This window comes from Raphanus sativus, chromosome 3, assembly GCF_000801105.2.
Source record: "Raphanus sativus cultivar WK10039 chromosome 3, ASM80110v3, whole genome shotgun sequence".
Lineage (NCBI taxonomy): Eukaryota > Viridiplantae > Streptophyta > Magnoliopsida > Brassicales > Brassicaceae > Raphanus > Raphanus sativus.
Window position 1 is genome coordinate 18,225,555 of NC_079513.1, and position 19,899 is coordinate 18,245,453.

At 36.1% G+C, this 19,899-nt stretch overlaps 4 protein-coding genes and 1 non-coding gene across 6 annotated transcripts; 2 read left to right on the plus strand and 3 right to left on the minus strand.

Moving 5' to 3' along the window:
• Nucleotides 1-550: 550 nt before the first annotated feature.
• Nucleotides 551-2,558, minus strand: LOC108846006 (F-box/kelch-repeat protein At4g38940-like). Its single transcript, XM_018619212.1, has 2 exons — nucleotides 2,492-2,558; nucleotides 551-1,849 (listed from the first exon to the last, which is right to left on the minus strand). The coding sequence occupies exon 2, from the start codon at nucleotides 1,811-1,813 to the stop codon at nucleotides 683-685; it is 1,131 nt and encodes a 376-aa protein (XP_018474714.1). The 5' UTR covers nucleotides 1,814-1,849; nucleotides 2,492-2,558; the 3' UTR covers nucleotides 551-682.
• A 2,747-nt stretch (nucleotides 2,559-5,305) lies between these two features.
• On the minus strand, nucleotides 5,306-5,377 carry TRNAD-GUC (transfer RNA aspartic acid (anticodon GUC)). The gene has a single exon. It is a non-coding gene; the product is annotated as a tRNA-Asp (tRNA).
• A 218-nt stretch (nucleotides 5,378-5,595) lies between these two features.
• Nucleotides 5,596-7,234, plus strand: LOC108847698 (uncharacterized). Of its 2 annotated transcripts, none has more exons than XM_018621018.2 (6): nucleotides 5,596-5,742; nucleotides 5,838-5,895; nucleotides 5,976-6,108; nucleotides 6,195-6,408; nucleotides 6,480-6,602; nucleotides 6,692-7,234. In XM_018621018.2, exons 1-6 carry the CDS (start codon nucleotides 5,673-5,675, stop codon nucleotides 7,126-7,128), a joined length of 1,035 nt encoding a protein of 344 aa, XP_018476520.1. In that variant the 5' UTR covers nucleotides 5,596-5,672; the 3' UTR covers nucleotides 7,129-7,234. The 2 variants fall into 2 exon arrangements, with proteins under 2 accessions (XP_018476520.1, XP_018476521.1); XM_018621019.2 differs by having other exon boundaries at nucleotides 6,701-7,234.
• Nucleotides 7,235-9,284: 2,050 nt separating this feature from the next.
• On the plus strand, nucleotides 9,285-10,435 carry LOC108845377 (uncharacterized). Its single transcript, XM_018618597.2, has one exon. The coding sequence runs from the start codon at nucleotides 9,436-9,438 to the stop codon at nucleotides 10,306-10,308; it is 873 nt and encodes a 290-aa protein (XP_018474099.1). The 5' UTR covers nucleotides 9,285-9,435; the 3' UTR covers nucleotides 10,309-10,435.
• Nucleotides 10,436-11,208: 773 nt separating this feature from the next.
• LOC108845378 (heat stress transcription factor A-4a-like) lies at nucleotides 11,209-12,120 on the minus strand. The gene is made up of 2 exons (XM_018618598.2): nucleotides 11,584-12,120; nucleotides 11,209-11,488 (listed from the first exon to the last, which is right to left on the minus strand). The coding sequence occupies exons 1-2, from the start codon at nucleotides 11,794-11,796 to the stop codon at nucleotides 11,267-11,269; spliced, it is 435 nt and encodes a 144-aa protein (XP_018474100.1). The 5' UTR covers nucleotides 11,797-12,120; the 3' UTR covers nucleotides 11,209-11,266.
• Nucleotides 12,121-19,899: the final 7,779 nt, after the last annotated feature.

The window sequence follows — 19,899 nt, forward strand, 5'->3', positions numbered from 1 at the left end:
TCAGTATTTTTTTCAGTCCTATGTACCAGCTGGTTGTTAATTTTTTTTTTGCTAAATTGTAAATATCATTAACTAAAATGAGCGTTTTTTTTACAAGGGAAATGACCTTTACATACATCTTTATTGGCAAAATTAAATAAAAACAAGAAAAGAAATAGTTTGATCAGAAATTTTTTTGTACCAAAGTAAAACAAGAAAGGAAGTAGTTGCTAGACTATTGGCAAGACTTAGTCATCTTATCCAAAGGGTCATGAGGTTGGTGAATGAGCGTTTGTTGCGCCTTGCAGTGATGGTGTTCCTCACATCTCTGTCCAGTAATCTGAAAGTGTCGGCTTGCGAGAGGTGAGTGTTGTTACGGAGAGCATTGTTCCTCTGCCTCCATACGTGATAAATGAGCGTATGAGTGGCCAGCTTCCTAAGGGTGGGAGGAGCTGATTGCGTTTGTATTCTGCACCAAGAAAAAAGCTCAGCCCATGAAATGATAGGTGGTTTGGGCGTGGGGTTATCTCATGTCCAAGGAAACGATTCAAGAATAAAACATAACTGCACATAGCACAAGTTTTTAGTCTTTAACATAAACGATGTTAGCAAACTTACAACCACACGAGATGTCATTTAGGATAATTAAAAATATGAAGGGATCTACAAACAGAGATGATTAATTATTATTATGCTGGCATCATCAAACCGTGACAGCCACACAATTGACAATGTCAAACAGCCCATCCTCAACGACAACATCACACCACTTGACCTTACCCCAAATCTCTCCACCTTGGTGCCTTTCCAAAGCAATCTCCGCACAGCAAATGACCTCCTTGCCGTCATGTTTCTTAGGAAAGAAGAGAGCCATCTTCTTCTCACCGCTCTTCACCACATTAGGCAACTCTGACATGACACACTCACACGCCAAAAACTCTTCCAAACCGTCGACAACACTCAAACGGCTCTGCTTTGGATCATACGCCCTCAACGCCTTCTCTGAGCAATCAAGATAGTACAAGACATCATCAACCACACATGCACCCTCCCCCCACTCCTTAGAGTTCATCACCTCCCCCATCGATTCCCACTTGTTTCCCTCTGGTCCATAAACAAAAGAACGTTGTTTATTCCTATAACCTTTCATGCAAATCTTATCCTCCATCACCACAGCACCAGACCAAAGCGCACCAACCCGCATGTCTTGTTTCACCATCACCACTGGCTCCCACGTCTGCGTCTCTGTATCAAGCACCATCACTGTTTTCCTCCACGACATCCCACCACTCGTAACGACTGCGGAATCACCGATCAGGTAAACCTTCCCGCCGATGACGTTAGCAACTATACTAGACATGGGAGACGACGAGAAGCGCTGAGGCATGTCGGAGATGGGCTGCACCGTGTGCGAGTTACAGTCGATGCTGAGGGCATCAACCTCGTTGAACACATATATCTTCGAACCCACCGAGGCAAAGCTTGCACGGTAAGACATGGGAGGGAGTGATCGTACGATGACCAAGCGGTGGTGGTTACTACTACAGCAGTCGAGTTTCCGGTGGAGGATGTAGAAACGGCAGTCACCGGAGTAGCTGCGGTTGCGGAGGATAGCATAGACGCGGTGTTGGGTGATGCCTAAGAAGGATCGCCTCTTGTAGAGATTTGGGGAGGCGATGAGTTTTCTGAACTTCTTGGAGACGAGGGAGAGTGTCGGGTAATGGCTTATGGGTACACGTGCCACGATATCAACCGTGACGTCGTCTGGAAGCGACGGAATCAGAGGGGATGATGATGGCAGCTCCGGAGAGAACTGTTCCATGTTTTCAGACATCTGAAAACAGCTGTGGTTGAATGAGTCAGAAAATACCTAAACAAAAAAAAAGGAAACATGTTATTGGTTAGCCTACAAGACAAAAGAGTGCTCGCTAATTTCAAGTTCAGAGACATCATTCAAGTTCAGAAACAGTCCAAGTTCAGACATTTCATATTAAGACAGGAAGTGCAGACATTTCATATTAAGACAGGAAGTTCAGACATTTCATATTAAGAAATTCCAAGTTCACACATTCTAATCTCAAACATTTTCAAGTCTCAGACATTTCAAGTTCAGACATATCATCTCAAGCAAGAAGAAGAAGAAAGAGTAAATCGCTAGGAAGCTGATTCCAAGTCAAGACAGAAGAAGTAAGCAGGACGAAACAGTGAATTGCTAAGAAGCTGATTCCAAGACCACAAACCACAAAAGTAATGGGTAACAAGATTAAGGTTTACTCATAAAACAATTACTAAGTAGACAGACCAAAGTTTCGATTTTTATCTGATTATTGGTCACTAGATTGTATCCAGGACTTACTTCGGACAATTTATCATGGCAAATTTCAACAATAAAAATGTTGAAAAAAAAAAAAAAAAAATTTCAACAATAATCCACCAAAACGTTACACTCAGATTTCAACAACAAAATAAAGAAAAAGAGAATGGAAAAAAAAAGTGAAATTTTGAAACAAACCTGCAAGTAGCTAGAAGGAACTTAGGGAAGGTTTTGTACAGACACTCTCGAGAGCGAAAAGGAAGAAGAGTTGTTAGAGAAGATGCATGGAAGAGAGATGACTCTCTTTAAGGGGTTTGTGGGAGAAAAAAAGAAGCTAAACGTCGACGTTTACTTGTGGCCCGTAATTAGTGATGTATTAATACAAGCTCCATAGCCCAATAGCATCATAGTTAGCCCGTTATATATATGGGTTTCACGAAGACCAAGTCACAATTTTTGTTGAATGTTTGAAAGGAACCACCGAGTAAAGAAACCAGCATAAGCTAAATCTTCTTCATTTGTCGGGGGAAAACATATTAGTTTGCAGTTACAGTTAATGATGCCTAATGAAAGCAAATATTGTTACAAGTTTGGTAGGTGAGGTTAAATACACGAAGAGCGTAACCCAATCGACCTGTGTGACTAAGGAATCACTTGGACTCGTTAGGTAGTTGGCTGGCCTCCACAACTACACGAGCATGGAAATTTTTTATAACAATTTTTTCAGTATATGATTAATTGGATAAAATTAAAATCATGAGTTAGATGCCTTCTTGCTCTCTTTTTTTTTTAAACCAAATCGTAGTTGTTTCATTGGCTGTGACTAATATTTCGGCTAGGCTTTTTTTTTGAGAAAATATATTTCGGCTAGTTTCAAAAGAAAAAAAAACTACGTATTTGGCTGTGATCAACTATCGGGAAATTTGTTTCCGGTTTAGGACGGAACTTATCCAAAACCGATAAAAGCCCAAATTGGTATCTATCTAATTATAGGGACGACAATGGTAGTATTAGTTAGCTAATGTTATATCCAAAAACTTAACTAAAATGTTGCTTATACATCTATTTTCCCAAAATTCGTCAAGCAGGAAGAGGAAGTTAGGAAGATACGTTATGCTATAACTCAAGTGTGTACACTATCTATCGTGTAGGGAGTTTAGGATGAATAAGCATTTAAAATATTATGACGAACTAACACTTTTTGTTGTACAAAACAATTTCTTTTAAATGGTAATTTTCAAATTAAAGATAGTGATAATTTGCCAAATTATTTTTATCAAGAGATAGGAAAAAAAATTACGTTTATATTTTAAGACATTTACTGATGAAACATGGATCATAACAATGGATTAAGACTGACAAAAATTGGATTATGAGAAAGAAACAAAAAAAGAACAAGTTAATTTTCACAAGGCATAATCACATTGGATAGTAAATAAAATCGAAGCAAGAGAAACAGGTTTTTGTTTTGTAATAACTGAGTGGTTAAAAAAAACTGTGGGGTTCACTTCTTAGCTTGTTGGTTAGCTGAATCAATAGCGGATGGAGGAGCACTGCCGGAGAGGGTAGGTGCGTCGGTTGTGCCACCACCTTGGCCAGGCTTAACCTGTTGGTGACCAGATGTTCCATAAGCGTTCTTCTTGTAATCTTCAATATCCTCATACTTTGTGTACGGACTTGTTTCTAGTGGCAGTTCTTGTTTCTCTGGTATCTTCGACATATTTCTTGAACCAAACGTTAGCTTTCTTTATTTCTTGGGTAAGAAACAATATTATTCGAAAATAAAAGTGATTTACTTATGGGAGACTTAAATAAATGTTGTCCAAATAAATTGCACAATAGTAGGCATTGAACTAGGATGTGTTTTTGACTACGTAATTTCTTCATCATCTATTTGTCTCATATAAAAGGAAACTCATTTTAATGATATTTTATATATATATATACATAAATATTAACTATATATATATATTAAATAACTAAATATTTATAGATATAACTTAAAAACTACTAAAGTGTCCAAAAGTATATGAAAAACCTAATTATCCAAAAATATCTGGTAAATGTCTAAATATTATTATTATGTGAAACATCTAAAATAATCCACAAATATCTAATATTTTATTCAAATTTTCATATTTTTATTTGAATTACCCCAAAACGAACCAAAACTGAAATGAACCTGCTGAACTTTTGTGGATATTTTATGGTTCCTAGTTTATTACCTGAACCAAATCAAAGACTAACCGAACTGATGCGATTTACTTTGATTCTTATATGTATCTTTAAATCTCATATTCAAAACATACTTGAAATAACCAACCAAAACCAATAAAAGAAAATATGTTTAAAATGAACTGATAGTGGATATGTTGTTATTGTAGGTTAAAAAAACATATTTATATAGCTATAGTTTTTATAGAAGAGTGAAAAAAATTTCCTAACATTATGGCATCGGAAGAACTGACCAAGTTTATACATATCTATTCTAAAATACAATTTTAAATAAACAAAATTTTGTAGCTTAGTGTATACCTACCCCTTTGTCCTGCTTAAGCTTATTCCCGTGAACTCTACAAGAACGGGCTTTCGATGGGTGCAAATAGCACCAACAGTCATACAAAATTGAGAGACAAGTCGTGTAAACAAAAGCTAGAGGAAGAAAGACCGATGTCTAACAAACTTTTGTATTGATGTTAATGGTGAAATGAAATACAATCTGTTACTTACATAGTGAGTGTCTCCGGTTAAGCTAAACATTAAAACAGATTTTAAACCAAACACTAATTACACGGTTAATAACTACACTAATACATATATTCAATAGGGTATCTAAGGCATTTGATCGGAACATATTTGTGTGCAGAAAACGCTGATGACACCCATATCCAGTGTATAAGACACTGAAAAACAAAGCTCTAGCGAAACACTCATTCAAGCTAATACGCATGTTAGACGCTGGAAGAAAGATGGAGGGAGACAACAAACTACAGGAGCAAAAGTTAAAAAGAACGCCGTTGCCGGGGATCGAACCCGGGTCACCCGCGTGACAGGCGGGAATACTTACCACTATACTACAACGACTTTGTTGTTCAACTCTCTGAATATGAAACAGTTAATCTAAATAAAGAGTTCAATCTAGGTGCAAAAGATATCATATTGGAGAAGTCGAGACTTAAGAAACTTCGATTTTTACAACTTATCAAGCTTTTCGGAATTTTTACAGCTAGTTTTGTTGGGCCTTTGTATTGGGTATTATAAAAGTGTTACAAAGAAAACTATAATCATCTCTATGGGCCTGATTGGGTTTGGCTTGTGATCTCACTCACACACCTGAAGCTTGAATCAGAAACTGCGTCTGTCTGTCTGATTGGCGGAGATGGAAGGAGGCAGACCGGGAGTTGTCGTCGTCGGTTCCCCTGGTGTCGGCAAGCGCACCCTTCTCTCTCGTACGCACGTGCTTCCTTTCTTTTGGATCTTTAGTCTTATAGCGTTTCCGTTACTCCGTCTCATTTTTTGGGGTTTTTTTTTTTTAAATTCACAGGATTGCTCTCTGTCGATTTTGAGGATTCATCATCAACATCTCAAACACAAGTTCATGAGTAAGGAAGGACCTTTACTGTGTGTAATAATACCATTTCCTGAAGAGTTTCTTAACACTCTTTAATGTGACGTGGGGCAGCTGGACGATTAACACCAAGTATTACTCTGCGGATGTATCTGTATGGATTTCAAATATTTGCGACGATGACTACTCTCTCCCTCACTCAGATCATCCACTTGTGGCGTTAGTTATGGTCTTCGACTTGACTCAGGTTTGAGTTGAGATTCATAACTCCCCCTCCCCCCTCTCACTCTCTCTCTCCTCGTTCTCTCTCACCCCTTACATATATTTTTGCAGATGTCAACTCTTGTTGCTCTTCAAGAATGGGTTTCTCATGCGGACATCATCATCAACAGATTTGATATATTGTTGTGCATTGGGAACAAAGCTGATCTTCTCCCACCTCATGATAGTGCATCACTGGATGTCAGGGGAACATGTCTTGACTGGTGCCGCGACAACAACATTGAGTTCATTGAGGCTTGTGCATCTAATCCTGATTTTGACAAGTGTAAGTAGTTTCACACAATCCCTTCCTTCGTATTGATGAAGTGATGTAGTTAACCAAGTTGCAATGTGCAGGTTTATCAGTGGATGGGGATACTCAAGGGGTTGAACGTCTGTTTGGTGCACTTTCGGCACATATGTGGCCTGGAATGATTCTCAAATCTGGTGATAAGATTAATGAACCTACTCATGGCCAAGGTTATTATTATTTGCGTTTTTTTTTCTTCTATATGTGAGGGAGGAGACTCATTTTGATTGGATCTTTGTATTCCCCTCCTCCTTGTCAGAGTTTTCAGAAGAAGAAGAATCTGAATATGAATTGGAGTACCAAGTGCTATCATCAGGCTCAGCCACCGATCTATGTGAAGCGCATTCATACTACGCAGATGCTGGCGGATCCAACACCTCACCAGATGTAGAGATTAATAATATGGTGAATCCAAAGGAAGTTGAGCTGCGGTCTTCAGGGTCACAGAGTGAGACTGACATAGCAACAGATGAGAAACCTTTGGGTTATGACTTGGAAGAAGTGGAACAGTTGATGTCAGAAATAGGGAACATCCGTGACAACTTGCGGTTGATGCCTGATTTTCAGAGGAGGGAAATAGCTGCAAATCTAGCCATGAAAATGGCTTCCATGTTTGGAGGAGGAGGAGGCGACGACAGTGATAGCGAGGAAGACTCTGAGTGGAGCCCGTTTGTATCTTCAAGTATTTCAGCATGAAACCACATGAGTTTTAATCCGAGCGAACTTTGTGTCTCTGATACGTTTAGACTTGAAAGATGAAATAAGAAACTTCGGTTAAATAAAAGTTAATTTTTTTACCTTACATAGTTACATACTACAAATGTTTCTACTGGAAATCCAGATAATAGATAACATGGTCCTGGCAAAAAGAGAAATTAAAAAGCTAAACGAAGTGAAAAAGATGACTAGATTGACGTTCTGTTATACCTGTTGATACATGAATATGTATTGGAGGTGTGCATAAGGAGGCACCACGGTATTGAATGTTTCACTGGTGGCTGTCACAGCTGAGCTTGCATGTGAAGGCTGCTGGCTATATTGGTCCTGACCAATATAAGATGTTCTTCCACTGGTGGCTGTCACAACAGCTGAGCTCCTCGGTTAAAGATAATCTTTAAGGGTGACAATCAAAATGTAGTGAATTTGGTAAACAGGACGTCGTCCAAATTTGCTATAGCTAATTGGCTTCGGGACATGGGGCGATGGGAAAACAAATTTGAAGAAGTGCAATACCAATGGACTAACCGTAGTTCCAACATAGTTGCAGACAAACATCCTTGAAAAACAAACCATTTCTAGACAATCATATTTGCATTACCATACTTTTATTCCGAGTGTCACGATCACAAAACATGTTCTGTCAAACTATTACTTTGCACGAGGACCGATCCAAAGCTAAGACCTAGCATTAGCCAAGTGGTGTGTACATTGGATGGAAGTGAGAGGTTTTTTAAAGAGGAAGGAGGAAAGGAAGGTGACGTGAGCCGCAAGGAGATGTATGATTCGTCTATGTTGATGGTTAGACAAATGCAGGCACTAGGGATTCATTGAGTTATATTTAGTGAAGTAAATGGTAGTAATGGTTATGTAATCTATCTATTGACTTTTTCTTGCTCTATATATAGTTGTGTTTATTATGTAAAGAAGATTTTATGGTCTATTAAATGGTATTTTGGACGAATTTCATCTTTGATTATAATTCGGATCCTTCACCTCGTTTGGAATATTGATAAGCTTATCCGCAACAAGATAACCTCCCTCAACTACACCGCCAATACTCGTCTAAATGGAACTTCTTGAATGTCTGCAGCATCTCATAAACAAGACTGTTTTTGAGGTATGCACAACTCTGTTTTTGAGCTATGTTTTAACATTGGTTATCATTTTGTTTGAACAATATATTTGAGTCAGACGATATGTTACTATGTTAGTGATATGTTTTAGTCGTCCATTGGTTTGACCAAATGATTAATTAGTGATTTCACATTCAAAAGGTTCAGAGTGGTTTTCCAGAAATGCTATATCTTTTTTAAAAAAATTAATTGAGGCAAAATTACAAAAAAAAAGAAGCTCAACCACGATGCAAATAATTTATTTTAAGGGTGATGTAGATATATTTAAATTATATTGAACTATTATAAAATGAAAATTGTCATTATAGTCTATCTCAAAAATTTGTAACATAAATGAAATATATCATTGGCATATGTTATATGGTGACCAAAGGATGTTCACTAAATTTTCAATATCAATAGCTTAAGCACCGCATATGGAATATGAGTATGTATATCTTGAATAATTGAATCTTAACAAGAAAATCGATGGCTAGGCAATATGAGTTTATAACTCTATTAACAAAGACCATGTTACAAAAAAAAAACTCTATTAACAAAGACCTTTTCAAAGAGAAGCTTATCATGCTTTTCTTTGTGTTCTATGGTTTTGTATCATTTTATCTATGTTATTTGTTGTGGTTTCATTATTATGTATGTATTTGTATAATATGTTCACAGTATAATTAATAAAGTTCTGTTGTTAAAAAAAGAAACAGAAAAATTAACCGGACAGATGTAACTCAACAACAAAGATAACAAGATCGTTAGTCAAAAAAAAAAAGAAAAAATGATAACAAGATCGAGCGTTGTCGTTTGATCGTAATTTTGTTACCGTTGAAATGTCCTACCTGACGCATTTACCCCTTTGAAGCAAAGTAAAAAAATGGAAATACCGTAACCGTCTCAATATAACGGCGTCGTTTTCACGCTACTTCGGACTCTTTGTTAGATGAAACACGAGTGTAATTGCTTGGGACCAACGGGAAGCTTCTGAAATTTCCTTTTTTTGGGGGGTCTCTACACTCGACGGTTCTATATAAACTATCTGGAGCTCACTATTGTTGATTTTCCATATTCTGATCTCTATTGTTGATTTCCAAAATCAAAACCCTAGCTCTACTTCTCTTCTCTTACATTCTCTAGGAAAGAAAAGCACCTGACCAATAAGATGACGAAGGTTGCAATTGCAACGGAGGAGATGTCCGATCTTCGTCGTTTGTGCTCCATAGCAATCAGAGCCGCGAATTCACAGACCATCGATGGTGCTGATCGATGTTTTGATATCCTTTGTTACTTGAAGAAATTGAGTTTCTGCGCAAAGGATCTTGTCCGCGTGTCTAAAGAGATATCTCTTTTGGTTATTCTCAAAGATCATAGAAACCCTAAAATCAGTACGGAAGCTAAAGCCTTGTTCCTCTCCTGGATGAGAACTCTTTATTCCAGAGACCCTTCTACTTGCAACAACAACACGATGCTCGTTAAGAAGACACCTGCAGCAGATCTTGTTGCGAAAGCGTGTCCCGATTTGAAGAAGAAAAAGTTTAAGAGATCTGTGACCGCTCGTGGTATTGGAGCAGAGGAAGATCAGAGATCTAGGGTTCTTGAAGTTTGTCACAAGAAACAATATAATCCGAACAAGGCTGGTGTTTTGGCAGCGAAGAAGCCTATACAGAAGAAGAAGAAGCAACCTGCTGCTCTACCTGAAAACCCTAGATCGGTGGCTCATGAAGCGGTAGCGATTAAGAAGCATGAGTCTGGTCCAGCGGCCGTGAAGAAGAACTCAAGAGAGATGTTGGAGCTGTTTGAAATAGCTGAGAAATCTGCAGATAAGGCTAGTGCGAAGGGAATTCTCCTGTCTACAAAAGAGACATCGATCTGCGTAGACACACTCTCTTTGCTCAAAGACGAATTCACCATCAGCTCAACGGCTCCGGAAACGAAGAGGATCATGAAGAAGCTTTCCTATCTTACAAAGCACAAAGACCGAAAAATCTGCAATTCAGCAACAGCACTTCTTCAACATTGGAGGCAGAGCATATAAGAAGAAACTAGTTGACTTCAAGTCGTTGATTGTTTACTATTCTTCCATAGATTACACTAATGTTGTCACACCAGTTTAAATTTTCCATTACTCAAAAAAGTAAGGAATGTTGTGAGTTGTAAATATATAAGGCTTTTTTTTGTAATTTCTCTGTGTTGTTCAAGGGAAGTGTATTCTTTTATGGGAATACATGACGAAATTGAAGATTGAAATGTAAACTTGTTTTTAGTTATAACTGAGAGACTACAAGTCAATGCTTGAGAAAGTTTTCATTGTTTCTTGAATTTTTCCAATTTTACACATTCCTGTGGTCCAAATTTTTTTTTTTTATTTGCTAAAGTTTGGTGCACTAAAGCATACATAATAGGTTATCTATTACAAAGCTCTAGTTAAAATTTTCTAAACCTCCTACTGGCCCCAACTAGTATCGCCGGTCAAACTAGTAATCGAGAAAGATAGAAAATGCATTTGAGCGAGAACTAAGGTGTCGAAGGCAACACCTTCGTCGTCACTAGAGGCCTCCGGCTTCTGCTTGGAGCTAGTTCGCCGCGTGTGCTTGCCAGGTCCGCTCCTTTGACCTCCGCGATTCATCTCCTTGGTCGGATAACCTCAGAAACAGCGGCGCTCGCTGTAATCTACAAAATCCCAAGGGCTCTCTGGGTAATCACTGATCATCATAGAGAGATCAACACTATAATACTCGTCAGATTTGATAAGATGTAGTCGAGGCACTATATGGTGCAGACTGTGTGTTTGCATCTTACTTCCTACTGGCATGTCTGATATTAATCAAGGACAATGGCCACTAGGCGAATGGCAATATTTGTAATAAGTTCAAACAAATAGAATAAAACTTTGAGTTGCAAATATGTTGTCTTAAGGAACAACATAAGGATTCATCAAAACGCAATCGACCCAACATTAAAGATGTCAACAAACAAAAGCACATAGCTAAACATCAAAGAGCTAAATCACCCAAGGCACCCGATAACTCCATGGCTCTAGCTTCGGCTTTCTTTCTCATAGCCTTTCTCATAGCCCTGGCTTGTTGAAATTTGTGCATTCTCTTCTCATGAGCCTCTTCATACATCTTTGTCATAAGCTCAGGTTTACCTTTCACAAAATATTTCGGATGTCCAAAGTGATAACGATGCTTAGATCCCTTAACCCTTACAAATCCCTAATACCAACACCAAAAAAAAAACAAAAACACACATTATAAGGTCGCCGTTGATGATTAATTAAGAGTTAAATCTTGCAAATCCAGAAACTTACATAGTACTTAAGGTCGTCGATAAACATGGGGAAATTTAAGCATAGTATTCTTTTTTGTCTGCCCGTCGGCATAACCCTTCTCTGAAACTCTATCGGATCCCAAATGATGAAACTTTTCTTGTGTTTGCTCCACGAGACTACTGCATCCAGTGAAGAATCCTCCACCACAGCGTATACACTCTTGTAGAATGCAGAATATGCGTAATTGGTCATACTCGCTACACCACTTTAGATCTCTCAGAAACCAACACCACAAAACCCTAAAATCAATCTTCCCAATTCTCTTCTTCTTCTCTCACTATTTGTATAGAGAGATATCCTCGTATCTCTGATTATGTCAACTATATATTCTCGTATATACTGTAATCAATTCCTCCTTAGGACTTACTCTTCTCTGTATATATAGCCTATGTACATAAGGTTCTAAAGAAGAACAATACGAATGGACTAACACCGTAGTTCCAACATAGTTGCAGACATCCTTGGAAAACAAAACATTCCTAGACAAATCAGATTTATTCATTACTGTTGTAAGTAAGAAGAGAATTAGAGAAGAGAAGAGATGAATTAGTGTGTCTTATTCCATGAATAATGATCTCCTTATATATGATACAATAGCTTGGAGACAAAGCTTAACTTGGAGTGGGGAATAAGTATATCTAGGACTATCCATATGGACATCACTACAATATTTATAACACTTCCCCTTGATGTCCAATATGTCGAAGTGCTTTCAAAACGCCGTAGATGCTGCCTCGTTAAAAACCTCACCAGAAAAACCCAATGGGAAAAACCATGGTTAAGGGAAAAAGAGTGCAGCGCGTAATGACTTCCCCTCATGTGTACATTCGTCGAGATCTTTGAGATGATGTAATCTGATCAGGTGAACTAACTTCTCGAAAGTAGCTGAGAGTACCGCCTTGATGACTAAATCAGCCAATTTGTAGGACACGAATAACACTGTTCTTCTGCAGTGCTTGAGTCCTCCTATGACTTGATCATTTTCTTCGATTCTCTTGCTTTCAAAGACTTTAAATCAGCATTAGAGTTTCAAATACTCCTTTCTGGTGTGTATCATTTGTGTGTTCTTTGTTGCCTCATTAAAACTTTTTCATGGGAAAACCTAATAGGATAAAAACCATGATAAGGAAAAAGAGTACAACCATACACATTTTCATATTTCTTCCCCTGAAAGCACTATCTTCAGGATATGCATTCCAATCAAATAAATTTCCTTTGAAATTAGAATATCATAATAAACTCTTTCTATTAGAGTATTCAAGATCTATGGACTTCTGGTCCACAATTCTCATTTGATATAGCTAATAATTTCTTGGTCTATTTAGACTTTAAGCCAAACATCTTACATACAGTCTTCTGGACATTCGCCTCGTACATACGAGTTATTCATTCATAACTATAAAAATTATAATTATGACTTTCTTTCTTGTCATATGAAATTACATCTTTCAGTTATGAAAGAGAATAATAACTTGCTTAAATAACTTATGGTAAGGGACGTGTATGGCTTTAGTTCCAATACTTTATGATCTAAACATATCCATAAGACTATCCGACTTAGTATAGCTTGCCATATCAAGGCGCCAATCATATCAATACAGTGTACTTTTGGTCGGATGTGCATAAGCCTTAATGGTACTTATGTAAAGCCTTTAGCAATGCCATATCCATTTGGATTCGACCAGACATTCTTCTGATCACTTTCTTGGACCATTATGGTTCCTTTTTATCCACTGATATAATCATAAGGGCTCGTGCTTACATTGCAGCCCCACAGTGTAATCTTATTACTTAAACATCGCAGTCCAACTTTTCTTTGATGGCGTCTCATGACCATTTTTACCATTTGCTATATCTTTAAACTATGCATAATGATATTTGATACCTCAAAACCATATCATGTTTTGGGTTGGCATATTATTCATCTCTCATGGATGATTGGACTGGAATGGAACCGGATATGACCTTTGATTGTATGGTCTTTGGCATTAGCCTTAATGGTTCTCTTTGTCTTTCTCTGTGATCATCTTATATGTCACTTAGGGCGTGCTGATCTCAGTCATACACATGTCCACGGCTATGGTCTCTGCTGCAAGTCATTGCAGTCTTATCATATGTAAAATATAGTCTGTTTAAATATGGTACTTCAGGACCAGTCATATATATGATCATCTTAAAATATTTAAGAATTTTTTAAGATAACATCTCTTATTCTAGATGTCTAGTTTGGAACACATAACAATGTAGTCTTTTCAAGATTTTTCTTCCAAACAAACAATTTGTTATAACTCTTCAAGAGTTTGGATTTTATTCAAATCAATGATTCTATTGATTCATAATCTCTTGATAAATACAAATGGATGTACTGATTAACTTCTAATATTTCACATATCCCGTAAAACATATTTCGATCGAATAGCTAGAGTTCCTGGGAACATGATTTTGATATCATCAATCCTTCAAGGATTATATCTCTTAGAGATTATTAGTTTCCAATGGGTTGTATAGTTCAAGTTCTTCTTTTATTGCCAGACTAGTAAGAAACTTGAAAGTAGTTGCATCTACCATATGTGACTATGTCTCTTCACAATCAATTTCATATTGATCTTACTTTGGTGCAACCACATTTCTATCCCATTTATTTTACACCTTCTAGTGTATGGACTACTGGTCCAAATACATCTCTCTTTCACAAGAGTTTGTATCTTTGTCTATTACTTCTTTATGATTTGCCCAATCATTTCTGTGTGTACACTTTTCAATAGACTTTATTTCATGATCCTCTTTCTCATTTATCATATCAGCTGCTACTTTGCATGCATAAATATCTACGACGTCGATTTGCTTATGGGTTCCATTTTATTTCATACATGACATAACTTATTGAGATCTCCTTTCATTGTCTCAGGTACCTGGATTTTCTTTCAGTCATGTTAATGTATCTTCTAGAGATCATTCAAAACTTATTCCTCTTGACCATTATTAATTTATGCTCCTTTTCGTATAAGAGAATTTTTGTCTTTGGAACCAATATGTCTACTATGCTTCAGGCGTAACTCGCAGTTTGATATTGTTCTTCTGGAACATCAATTCTTATTTAGAGCATTTATAGCTGGTATATGTGACTTTGTCACACTATATTAGGGTCATTAGTTACTTCTGGCAACTGATTTACTAAGCTATAGAATTATCTTTTGGAATTCTGATTCACTTTCTCTTTAGTCTGAGGATCAATGATAATTCATTTCAACTTGTTTTCTTTTCCAGCTTTTTATTTTCTCCCACTTATGTTGGAAATACTAATTTAGTTTTTAACATCCATATCGAGCCTTATTTATATCCTTCGGGGATGGTTCTAGATGCTTAAGTATCAATGGAGATTCATATCCAACATATATTACCAACCGGATTTGAAAACTCATATTAATTAAAGCTCTATGGTGGAGCAACTAGAATGTATATCGCACATCCAACATTCTTAGATGAAAATGGTTGGTTTCTGACTCAATACCAATGATGGGGAGAATTAATGATTACTTTTTGGCTTGATGCGAATTAGTATTGCTCAAAATATTTAACACTTATCAAAGTGAATTTGTTGTAGTCGTCAAAGACTTAAGACATGAATTCACCAATACTATAAAGATGCATAGTGGGTGATCAGTCCACCAACATCTCCTTTATTCATGCCAATAACTTCATTTGGCTGGTGAAAACCGTATTTTCATTCTATCTTATATGAAATCCTTCACAAGAATCTTCTGGTTCTTCAATGAATATTCACATAAATCTTTATGTATCTTTTCGCATCATCACTGAACCAAAATGGTCTAACTGGTTCATGCCAAGTATTTTGTAAACTTCTGGTTTACTCTATATGTATCTCCATTACACTAATATTTGTGGAGTACAATCTATAAGAAGTTGTATATACTTTCTTTAAGATACTTATACTGCCTTGAGAAATATTTCTGATTTGAAATATATATAGCATTTCTTTTGCTTATTGTCTCAACATATGTGTCTCAAAATCCCAAAGGTTTACTTTGAGAATTATTCATCAATCTTAGTTTAGTGCAAACATAATCTTCTGGATGTTTCACTTATCATAAAATGTGAGATTCTTTAACTCTTCCCCTCGAGATGATAATATTACAAGTTTATCAATCTCGATTGAATCTCATATTAGAATCAACAACATATTCTACATGGGTCACATATTTTTTTGTTAGATTCTTCAAACTTTTTGAGACAAAAAAAAATATAACCATTAAAGGCTTTAAATCACATTATTATGTGCATCAATATTTATGTACTCTTCTGGAGCATTCATATATATCCTCTTCCTGAACTTTTCATTGTCTTTTATTGTATTCACAATAATTTTATTTCATCTTTAGATGATTGAATCATATCTCTTTTTTATTACCATCTTTATGAGTTCTAAAAAGAAACTCTATGGATCTTGACCTTATATCATAGCTCATTGTTTTTCAGAGTTTCAAAGAGACAAGATACAAGTATGAACTCCTTTAGTCTCTTTTCTCAATCATGTGTGGACAACATTACTTGTTTGAAAATATGTATTCTTTAGTATATTTGCATCATTGATATTTTCTTCAGGAAAATAACCTTTTAACTCTCAATAGAGTACTCATTAACAGACATTCAGATCTGATAATTTTAGATGCAAAATACATAATGAACTTTAGATAATCACATTCTAGTGATTATACTTTTCTTTGGATTGTTCTCCAAAACTTAAGAGATTTTTTAAGGTCAAACTTTAAATTTGAAACTCTCATATATAACTGGTAATAAAAAAGTATAACTATATATGCATAGATTTATGTATAAAACTTATAAGGAAAAAAATAAATGTATATAACTTTTAAGGTAATATCAACATTCCATTATTAATGCATTAACGTTTTTCCAAGTAATAATATTCAACCGTGAAACAAAATCTATGAATTATTAACTTATATGAAAGATGAATGCTAGAGTTAAACAATACATAGATGTTAATTACCCAGCAACATCAATAAACCCTTCATAAAATATTTATTTAATAGTTCACTATATCCTAGAACTTGAGACTATATGCATACACATATGTAATTTATTAAGAAAAATTTACACCTCAAGTCACTTTTGTAGTTGTTAATATCACAAAAAGTCACTTCTTTATACTGGAGCACTTTTTTCTAAAAGCTCGTTACAAAGAAGAGGAAAGAATCAGTTTCATTTGACTCCCAACCATGAGCCTTTCTAACTAAATAATAAAACTGGCGGGCTTTAATATAAGCCATTGATATGTTAAAAACATAGATGGCTCAGATTGATTTACTCATATCTAGATAGGACAGTTTTCTTTCTTCAACACGCACCGTTAGATTAGATGATGTCATTTTGTCACCGACGGCCTAGATTGTCCACATGTTTAAACCTTTTTCCTCTAGTCTTCACCGTAGAAGAAAAATCCCTTTTCACGTCTTCGTCATCTCGTTTCACCGTCGCCGTTCACCATCCTAACACAAAAATTTTGTGCTAATCATTCAGTGTTAAGGTTTGTGACTTTCTTAAACTTGATTATTAAGGCTTATTCACTGTTTATCATCTATAATCTTCGACCCACCTTACTCTGTTTTCAGGCGTCGCCATGGCGGAGTACTGTCTGGTAATCGCCGGCGAATGGGAATCTTCGGCTCGGCTCATATGAATTTTCCATTCACTGGAAGAAGGAATCTGTCATCCCACCAAACTTCAAGAATCATGAATCCTCTCACAGAACTACTAAAGGAGCCATCTTTATTGAAGGGGTGAAGAATTCCATTGAAAGAAATAAACTTTCTAGAAGGAGGAAGCTGTTTACAATAATGTACATGTGTACAATAAAATTTGTACACAACAACTCTTGTATAAATATACACATAACAGAGACAATGTAAGAATAATATTTTAGAAATTAGAGAAGGATTGTGGTTACAGACACACCTATGCATATTCTGTACACAACAACAAAGTAAACATTTCATAGTCCATTCAACTAGCTTTGATAATAATGCGATAGCTTTAGAAATTCACTGTAAAATTATTTGTTGGAATGAGTACATGTTGATAACAAGACCTATATGTACACGTTGCTATGACTTTGATCATCAGAATAATGTACACATCCATGTACACTATTTATTTATACCAATGCACATTAGGATGATGTACACATGGATAAAAAGACCTATGTACATTACTCATGTATACAAATTTACAATGCACATGAGGTTAGTGTGCAAGTGGTGTGGCTTGATCATCATAAATAATGTACATGTGTACAACGAGCCCTATGTACACTATTCATTTATACAAAGCTACATTGTACATAGAGGATACAATTTTGATTTATAATTCCTAATCTTGTTTCTTGTTTCAGCATTTGTCTTGGAACATAGCTCCAATGTAAAGCATGTGTCTTGGGTCAGTGACACCGTCCATGCTTCCTCCGTTATCAAAGCCTCGATATACTCCATTACCTTTGGTTAGAATGATACAGATTTTCATTTCCAATAAATGTAAACAATCCATAGTCCGTTTAACTAACTTGGATAGATAATAATGCAATAGCCTTAAAAACTCACTCTAAAATTCTTTATTGCAATGAGTTTCAGATTATATATTTTTGTTTATCTGGTAAGGTTTGAATATCATGAGATGGAAAAAGCTTTTGAGGGCTTAGAGAAATAGAGATTAATGTACATGTGGACAACAAGACCTATGTACACGTTGTTGTGGCTTTGATCATCAAAAAGATGTACATGTGTATAACAAGATATATGTACACTCTTTACTAATACCAATGTACATTACGATAACGTGTACACATGGATAACAAGACATTTGTACACCACTCATGTAACAAATTTAACGTACATGAGGATACTGTACATATGGCTATGGCTTGATCATCAAAAATAATGTACATGTGTACAACAAGACCTATGTACACTACTCATTTATACAAATTTACAATGTACATGAGGATGACCCGTAAGCTTTATCATCAGAATATGCACATACAATTCAGCTTTATCATGTGGTTAATCACTTGTCTTGGAACATATCTGCGACGTAAAGCTTGTCTCTTGGGTCAGCAACACACATCATGGTGCAGATATCAAATGTTAAAGTCACCAACTGCATAAAGAAAGAAAACACATGCATGAATGACCTCCTAGTCGTTTACACATACATAACAAACATGCATAACAAGAGCACAACAAAACAGCTTTAAGAAATCACATATTAAAGAGCTGGGTGCACACTTGACGAGAAAGTATAAGATGCATAAGCATACACAAGAACACACCAATGAAGAGCGGAAAGTACACTTAACCAGAGAGTAACATGTTCTTTTCTACTTTTACACACAAAAAAAAAGAAACTATCAAGCAAAGGTATGACATTGTGTTATCTTCAAAGTTCAGTTAGGCATTTTAGCGAACATATGGTCTGCAACTCTAAAAAATTTTTTTTTGCAAAGATAATCTCGTGAAGTTACAAGAAGTTGCAAGGAGAAGATTCTAAACTAAAAAATCTGCCTCGTTGTGATCTTAAACAAAAAAGAAAAAAAAAACAAAGCATAAATCAAGTAAATCTGCCTCTGCAATTCAATTAAACGGCCTCAGAACACAATGGATGCAAGATCTTTAAACAAGTGAAACCCTATTAATCGCTACAACCGCAAATCTCACCGGAACAGTGCTCTTTACCGGCTCGCCTCCCGCTCCTATGCATGTCTGCAACTCGATGATACCCTAATCTCCCTAAGATGGGAATCAGAAGAGATGAAGAAACTTTTGCCTTTTTCTCCCCTCTGGATTTCTCTACGATAAAGATTAGGACCAAACCCCGAAATCTCTACAAAAAAGTATAAAAAAAAGTTTTCACAGTCGATGGGATTTTGAATTTCAAATCGAAACTGAACCCTAAAGACCAAAAGAAACTGAAATCATTTAGTTAGTGTTTTTTAGGGTATTTTTGACATTAGCCACTAAGAAAGTGTCTTAGTATACATAAGTGACCTATGATGATAGTGAAAGTCATAAAGTGACTCAAATGGTAAATCTCTCATTTATTAACTGCAAAGCTATACGTATGTAAGTAATCAATAACAATAAATGCACAGCCATATAAGATCATATGCAGCCGTATGAAAAAAAAAATATTAACCATAATAAGGTTGGGTATTCTAACGTGATGACATCAAAAAAATATAAGCATTACATATAAGAACAT